The sequence below is a fragment of the Manis javanica genome, chromosome 1 (genome assembly GCF_040802235.1).
Source record: "Manis javanica isolate MJ-LG chromosome 1, MJ_LKY, whole genome shotgun sequence".
NCBI classification, from domain to species: Eukaryota; Metazoa; Chordata; class Mammalia; order Pholidota; family Manidae; genus Manis; species Manis javanica.
Genome location: NC_133156.1, coordinates 224,372,991 through 224,381,343, shown reverse-complemented (window position 1 = coordinate 224,381,343; position 8,353 = coordinate 224,372,991). Strand labels below are relative to the sequence as shown.

Below are 8,353 nucleotides of genomic sequence, written 5' to 3'. Positions count from 1 at the left end.
TGTGTTGTTTTAATTTGTCTGATTTTTCTCAAACTATTCAAATTCAGTTGGACAATATCCATCATATCATTGGTAAGTTTTCACAAATGCCTAGGGTACCTAACTGGTTTTCTTGGTCTCACTGGATATGGCTGGTAATTGTAGGTCTGCTTTTGTTATGTAGCTGTATTCCTATTATGTTAATGTGTGTATGCAATTTAATTAGTAGTTTAAAACCTATACATGCTTATGTTACTCTACAAGAAGATATGTCAAAGAAATAGTCAATCTTCCCATGTTTTCTTCCATCTGCTACTTCTATAGCTTTTCTTCTTCCTAATTACAACCCTTTAGTAGAATTCGTGCCTCATATTGAAAATTACCAAGTATCATAATTCTTCCAAGTGGTAAAGATACCTCAAGACAAATGCTGGGCATAGAAGCCACAGGGCATAAATCTGCAAAGAAGTAAAAAGCTAACCTTTTCAAACAATATTGCTTCTCTCTCACCTACCAACTTTACATTTCCCTGTATGGCCCCGGAAGATGACTGGTTAGCCAGAGACGGGTAAGATTCCTCAAGGGAGGAACAACCTAAGACAGGCACAGTCGCAGGGGAGCCATCAGGTGAGAAATTGGGGATCAACAGAGGTGAGGCTTAGAACCTCACCCCCCATTTTGGGAGAAGTCTTCTGCATCCGTTGATGTTTTGTTGCCCTTATCTAGCCTGGATTAATACTTAGTCTATAGGCACACACCTGATCATCTACATTTGCCCTCTTACAGCACTAAATTATGTTTTCTACCTTTATCTTGCATCTACCTACCACTTCAGCATTTTATTAATAATAATAATAATAAGGGAGAAATGTGGGATTCACATATAAATCAAGTATAAAAATCAAACGAATAATCATATCTGATCTGATTGTTTATAGTTCATGATGCATGATCAAAACCGAAAGTTTCTGTGATGAATGCCCTTGTACTGTTCACCATGTAAGAACTTATTCACTATGTAAGAACTTGTTCACCATGTAAGAACTTGTTCGTCATGCTTCAGAAAATTGGAGACTGTTGATAATTAGGCATGGGGTTGATTAATGATTATGCATTGAGTCCCCTATACAGAATTTTATTGTTATTAACAACCATTTGATCAATAAATATGAGAGATGCCCTCTCAAAAAAAAAAAGGTGGAAATAACCTAAATGCTTTGTCAGAGTATTATGTGATATGCAATAGTTTAAAATGTTTTCTAAGCAATTTTAATATTTGACATTTCATAATATCATGCTAAGTGAACAGATGGGATATCAACCACATGTACTGATGATCTAGGTTAAGTTAAAATGTATATAGTTTACACATTGAAAAAAGACTGGAGGAAAATAACAAAACTTTGGGTAAAATTGCATTATTTCCAGAATCTCGCTTGGCTTTAGTGCCTCTCCATATCAACAGGCATTTCCAAGGGGTGCAGAGAAGTAGTCCATCTCCATATCAGTGGGTAATTACCTGGGCCACCAAGGGCTTATCTGAACCTGAGAGGATAGGGGAGGATTCACTTGCTTCTGCCCTAGCAGGAGAGAGAGACACCAAATGGCTTTTTGTAAGCAATAAATGGTTTTAAACTTTATTTTTCCCTTTGACTGATTTCTTTTTCAGCTAGGTATTTTGCCCTGGGATTTCCTCTCCCTGGATTTACAAAAACCATCAATAGCAGTTTTACTTAATGTGAAATTAGGGGTAACTTATTTTCTCAAGTTTTTTTTGTGTATTACCTTTGTAGTAAAAAGTGCATTAGTTTTGTAGAAGTACTGTTCATACCACAGCACTGCCTGGTGTCCTTTTGTTGTTGGGCAACCCAATCCCAGGAGACCTCCCTGTGCACTGAGACCTCAACTGGGAGAAGGTTCTTGACTCTGATTAAGAAAGAATTCATGACAGTCCAAGCAGGTCATGCAAAGAGTAAAATAATATAGTACAATAAGGCAAAAGTACACACCCCAGGGAGTGCCGGCTTACTCCGGAGATGACCAGCTGGGTCAGGTGAAGGTTGGGTGATCTTATGCATAAGCAAGGGGTGGAATATTCATCAGGATAGGTGGGGTTTTCTCAGAATAGGGAGGGGTTTTCTGGGAAATAGAGTGTCACCCTCGTTTTGTCCTTAGATGGTCTCGCTAGGGACTGTCATGGCACTAAGGGGGGGGGTTTTAGAATGCTAATGAGTGTATAATGTATTTTGAGGCCAAGTCAGGGCCAACTTCTACTCCATGTTGGAACCAGTCAGTTTTGGCAGGCCTGTTATCTATACCCTTTCTTCCCACATCCCATGAACACAGTTAACACAGAATGTTAAGAATATAAACAAGCATCTAACCAAATGTAAATACTAGCCAAAGTTCCCAACCCCCTCCCTGCTCATGTCTGGCTACGTACTTAGGGTAACACTTTGATTGACACTGAGGAAAGTAGCCTTCTCTCCTTTGGTCTCGTTTATCTTTTCAGTTTTATATATCATTCTCCCACACAAACTACTTTCTAGCCCCACTGAACTTCTCACCATTCTTTCCACACAACAGTAATGTTCATGACTCAGTACCTTTGCATATGCTATTCTTGCAGCCTGGAATGCTCTTCACTCTCTTCCACACTTATTCTTCTGTAGTCCCTTCAAATGCCATTTGCAGGCCCCTGAATGCACAGTGAGTTGGTTTGGGCTCTATCATCGATAATTTTTTGTTTTATATCTGTTACAGCATTTATCACATGATGATGTGACTCATTTACAAGTTTTGTTGCAGAAACTGCAGGAACTATGAACAAGGAGTTGGGGCACTGAGATGTTTGGTGAGAAGCAGCATTAGTGCCAGCACTGGCTCAGCGGATTCCTATCTAAAGGCTGAGCCCTGAGTACAGCAGGGTCATGCCCTTTATACATTCACTACAAGCTTAGGAGGGAGTCAGCACCCAGGAACCGTTGCATGGGAGCTATTAGGTCACTATAGGTGTATTCAGGATGCTAGTTAAAATTTAATCTATCTCTGTAAAGGTTACCCAGATACCTTGTTTTAAACTAATAGGCTTCCATGACTATGATCAACAAGCTGTTCTATACCACTGAGTCCGGTGGGGGGAATACATTGTTACATTGTTTCAGGCTCAAGCACCCAAGCACCTTGTGATTCTTCTACATTCCTGAAACCTCAACAGAAACTTTGTCTCCTTGGTTTCCTACTACAGATTGCCCCCACTGGATTGTAATCCTATCTGGAATGGGGTACATATAATATTAACTTTTGTATCATCAGTACCTAGCATACTGTGGGTACTCAGAGAAGGCTAAGTGAGTGAATTTTGAATGTATTTTTACCTCTTGCTAAAAAAAGAATCAAGCAACTCAATAGGTAAGTGCATGAATGGATTAGTGGTAAAATTCTTAGGTAAAATCTGTAGTTCTTGGCACCCAAGCTCAGAAAAGGAGTGATATGGAAATCAGCTCCTGGAAAGGCTGTTACACAAAACCCAAAAATGGGACAATTTTATGAACTTTAATAAAAGACACCATTCTCCAGAGAGCATGTTTGTTGGAATGGAGAAAACTGCACCTTGCTGCTTGATAACGTCAAAAACTGAAAAGGGTCTAGGTATTTCCTTCCCAGGGACAGTTGGAGGGTCACCAGGCTGGCCTGGGCTTGCTGGTCAGGGAAAGAAAGATGCAGCATGCTCAGGAGTAGTCAGGGTGGAATCCCAAAATTTTAAAACCGGTTCTATAACTCCCTACCATATTGATGGTATGTTCTGATTCTCACCAAAGTGGTGACCAAAAGGAGATGAACCCTTTCTGGGGAAGGTTACATTCATTGACCATAGTTAGTTGTGTGGACGAGGAGGAAGGGAGGGAAAAAGTTAAAAATTTTGATTTTTGAAAAGGACTTTCCAATGTTCAACCAAAGCAGATTATGCAGATGGTGGGGAGTGTAGAATGTCCATCAAATACCTTAACTAGTGGCCCATTGTTAGGTGGCCTTTGTGTTGCCCCTTTCCCCCAAATCCCACAAGGGTGATGTGGACCAGATGGATGTCACACACGCATTATAGCACAGGAACACTGGAAGCTCAGGGAATTTACCTCTAACAGCAGGCAGTAAGCAAGCTGGCTCTTTGTTGTGAAGGGAGATACTACTTCATTTTTCAGGGTTGCTTCCTGCAACATAACCCCGAGAAATGGCCTGGATAAAGAGTGGTTAGGGCCTTGTATTCTTGGCTTACCCAGCAAGATGTTTAGGAGTACAAGAGACTCATGGAGGACATGCCCTGTGAAACTGTCAGTGATCTCACATTCAAGCCAATGACTAACGCTTAAAAAAACAAGTAAAGTTGATCAAATACTTCCAATTAAAGAAAAGGATCTCTTGCAATAAGAAAAACTGCTTCCTCAACTCATTCTTCCTTTTCAGTATCTTCTACCTAGTGTTTTTCAACCAGAAAAATAAGGCACGACTTTTTCTTTAGGATCTAGTTTTCTTCTACAATAATAAAAGCTGTTTTTCATAGTCCTCTGATGACTTAATTTCCTTTTTTTCTTAGATATTCTCCTGAAAGAAAATGAAATATGGATATTATTTGTGAGCAACAAGTTATCATCACAATATGATTCATTCATTCATTCATTTACTCCACAAACTTTGGGAGTGACGAACTACCATAAGCTAGGCATTGAGCTAGATAGTGGAGACACAAGGATGACTGGATAGTTAAGACCCAGTCCCTGTCCAAGAGGTTCTTTTTCTAGTATGGGTTATATATAATACATATATATACACACACACATATATAAGTGTGCATATGTATGTGTGTGTGTGTGTATACATCCATTACATTCTTAGAACCTTTCATTATAAAATTTTCTAACTAGTCGTAATTATTTCCCAGTTTTTCTATAATTATCATGTATATTTTTTTGATAGAGAAAAGTATAATTTAAAGAAAAACAAGTGAAGAAAATAGAAGTAATGAGACAAGTAACTGGCTCCTGACTCATTACTTCTATTTCCTTCACTTGGCTTAATGATGATTAGGAGTTTGCAAACCAGATGTGACGGGGTAGGGACACAAAGGAAAGATAATTTAGCATGTATAGAGGCACGGAAGGCTGTATCGTAACAAGCTTTGATTTCCTCATTTGTTAGGATAGTGCAGCACACATGGCGGATCATCACTGAGTATTTGGTGAAAGAATGGCTACTTTCCTCACTAGCAGAAGTAGAGGCTTCCACTATTTCAAGGGAGTACTCAAGCAACTCCAACAAAAAAATTTTTTTAAGGAATTTAAGTTTGGATTAAAAAATAAAATCAAAAACATAATTTGTCATTTGTAAAGCTCAACTCTCATAGATATAATTTCCCAGTGCATTAGATCTTCATTCAAAAATGTAGAGACACAGAAGGAGAATGCAGTGGACACCAACAAGGTGGCTGCCTGGCACAGTAACTTCTTTTTCTGGAAAAGGCCCTTTTATAGAGTGGACCCCAGCAGCTACATCTCTGTTTTATTACTCTGCTGTGTGCCCTCCCCCCGCAAAAACCATATGACCCAAGACTTGTTAAAACAGGGTCTTAAAATAATTAAGAGGTACGATGTGAAGATTGGCTGGGGAAGGAGGCAGTTTGCAATGGGACAGAACAAAGGTGACTCTCTTGGAAACAGAGACTAGAGAAGCTTTCTTCAGTGTTCCAGTCCTTGGAATCCATTTCCCTGTGGCTCAGCTGCACGCCATCCTCCCAGGGGTTATGTAAGTAACTCTAATGTCCTTCCAGTAAATCCCTCCTTTCTGCTGGTTTGAATTGGGTCTCTATTGCTTGCAGTGAGGAGATCTGACTACCACAGGGAACAACGACAGGCACTGGGAGACAACCTTACCCAGTTTCTCTGTGGCTTCCACACAAACACTAGGATACATGCCCTCAGTGTAAGTTGCTACCAGAAGGTACAGATGGGTCTTCACAACAACCACACCAGTATTTTCCTAGATGAGAATAAAACAGAATGCCCTTCTTTCAGTTTGAATCACAGGCAGTTTTACTCCAGCCACATTTTGCATTGTTTCCTGACATTCATATATTTACATAGTTGTTTATGGACTCTCTACTCTTTTTCATTAGGTGCCTTTTTTCAAAAACTTTCAGACTTTCGTAATAACAGCATGGATACTTTGAAAAAAGTTCCCCAACTGATTACAATATACCCCTATCCCAATGAGAACAACTGATGTAATGGAAAGGTAATACATTTTGGAATTGGACAACTTGGGGCTTCAATCCTACTCCCACCGTTTTCTGCTGCATGACTATGGAAGAGTTATTTACTGTGTTAAGCCTCAGCTTCCTCATCTAAAATGAGGCCAGTTTATAAATGTGGATGAAGTGTACTTAATCCGTAATATAGGGCATCTAGAGATATGAATTTCATCTCCTTAATTCCTTGTAGGCAACAGAGAGCCAAGAGAGCTTTTAAGCACAAGAGTGGTACCACTATTTTTTAGAAGGAGGATGTAGAATATGAAAAATGGATTGTAGTAGAGAAAGCCAAGGTTCACTTGATAGATTCTGGAATGAACATTCCTTAAAACCAGGTTCTCTATTAGTACTTTAATTTATTAATGCCTTCTTGGCACTATATTGCTGTCTCAAACATTGCCATTGCAGTAACGGGCTTAGTCTGTTTTATAAATGGGATCAGGAGGGACACAGAAATTTGGAGTCAAATTCTTTTCTTAAGTTTTTTACCCAACTGTCTTCAAGTCTTGAGCACTCACGTTCTTAGCATAAAGAGAATAGTCATCTGCTCGGACACATTTGTAGTCCTTTTCCTTGAAATACAATCCTTCTCTTCTGGCCTGTAAAGGGTTCTTGGCAAATCCATTCACAAGTGTTCGGACGTCCCTGGGCATTACCTGCAGAGGTCAACAGACACTAGGAGTGGCAAACCATCATTGGCTCGTCAAATTTGGCCCACTCCCTGTTTTTGTAGGCCTGCAGACTAAGAATGGTTTTTATGTTTTTAAGTAGTTGGGAAAAAATGAAAATAATATTTTGTGATATGTAAAAATTACATAAAATCAAATTTCAGTGTTTATAAATAATAGTTTTACTGGAACACAGAAACACCTATTCTTTTAGTATTATCTATGGGTGCTTTCCCATTACAACAGAGTAGCTGTTTGTAGTTGTGACAACAGACCATTTGGCTCAGAAACCTAAAATATACACTATATTTTACACTATATACACTATATATTTTACACCTAAAATATACACTATATATACACTTTGCAGAAAAAGTTTGTTTAAAATACTTATGCCCAAACTTGTTTTTTCTTACACTAAATCCTGGTGATGCTACACACAGGCTCCTCTCGTGGAGTTTAATGAGGGCTGCACCGTCCACATGCTTGGTTCCCAGGAGAGTATCTAACAGTAAGTTCTGCAAATGGCTCATGCTCCCTTGGCTCTGAGAAAGGGAACTGTAGTTGGAATAATCCACTCTGGTTACCTTTCTGGCTACTGTGACTACAATACTGTGAATAAAACAGTCTTGAAAAAGGTTGTGAATACAGATCTCCCCAAGACACGTTGGACAGCTTTAATATCAGCATGCATACTTTAAAAAGTTGAAGAGTGAAAACAGTGGTCCATCACCAGTGTCTACCAATACTCAAAGGGGAAAATAGTATCATAGAAAAATCACAGTTCACACAGAATGGGTTATTAAGTGAGTTTGGAAAATCACAGCTCATAATTTACTAGTTATGTTAATGGTTTGCATCAGATGCAACTGGTAATCAAAAACCAAAAATCTACTGGGATGGAGAACCATTGAACTACGTAAACAAGTCTAAGGGAGATCTGCTGGTCATGAGTCTTCACATTCCCTCCCTCTGACCAGCGTCATCACCCACTATGGACACTAAAACCGTTAAGACATTAAAGCGACATTTTCCCCCTAAGTTCCCGAGTCTTCTTGGAACTTCATCAGGACAACCTCCAGACATTCGTCCTTCCAAGGGATACCCGGGGGTTCTGAGGGCGAGGCAGGGGTGTTAATGTCCAGTCCTGCTGGCTGGGGAGACGCACAGGAGGCACAGGGCCGTTGGCGCACCGCCGTGGGCCAGGTGAGAAAAGAAACCACCAAGTCCCGCGTCCAGGTGCACCGCTCAGCCAAAGCCTGGTGGGTGGAGCCGCAGCCAGTCAACGGACGCGGGGGAAGGCGGGGCGAGAAGGTGCGAGGTCAGTTATTGGCTGCGACAACTGCCTGTCACCAAGAAGCGCAGCGGCAGTGACTCTGTCAGCGAACCAAGACCGTCAGAC

General features: G+C 40.2%; 1 protein-coding gene across 3 annotated transcripts; it reads right to left on the bottom strand.

The window, feature by feature from the left end:
* Nucleotides 1–3,523: 3,523 nt before the first annotated feature.
* PFN4 (profilin family member 4) lies at nucleotides 3,524–8,222 on the bottom strand. 3 transcript variants are annotated; one of them, XM_073215904.1, is made up of 5 exons: nucleotides 8,120–8,222; nucleotides 7,368–7,496; nucleotides 6,802–6,939; nucleotides 5,907–6,012; nucleotides 3,524–4,581 (listed from the first exon to the last, which is right to left on the bottom strand). In XM_073215904.1, exons 2-5 carry the CDS (start codon nucleotides 7,482–7,484, stop codon nucleotides 4,553–4,555), a joined length of 390 nt encoding a protein of 129 aa, XP_073072005.1. In that variant the 5' UTR covers nucleotides 7,485–7,496; nucleotides 8,120–8,222; the 3' UTR covers nucleotides 3,524–4,552. The 3 variants fall into 3 exon arrangements, with proteins under 3 accessions (XP_073072005.1, XP_073071999.1, XP_017508372.1); XM_073215898.1 differs by having other exon boundaries at nucleotides 8,057–8,187; XM_017652883.2 differs by having other exon boundaries at nucleotides 8,028–8,161.
* Nucleotides 8,223–8,353: the final 131 nt, after the last annotated feature.

Bases quoted from the DNA above. Each gene is read 5' to 3' on its own strand.
- PFN4 (XM_073215904.1), bottom strand. From the start codon at position 7,484: ATGAGCCATTTGCAGAACTTACTGTTAGATACTCTCCTGGGAACCAAG. The intron at 6,940-7,367 runs GTAAGAAAAAAC...TGACCTCTGCAG, and splicing joins TAGCATCACCAGGATTTAGT to GTAATGCCCAGGGACGTCCG. The intron at 4,582-5,906 runs GTAAGGTTGTCT...ATTTTCTTTCAG, and splicing joins GGAAGCCACAGAGAAACTGG to GAGAATATCTAAGAAAAAAA.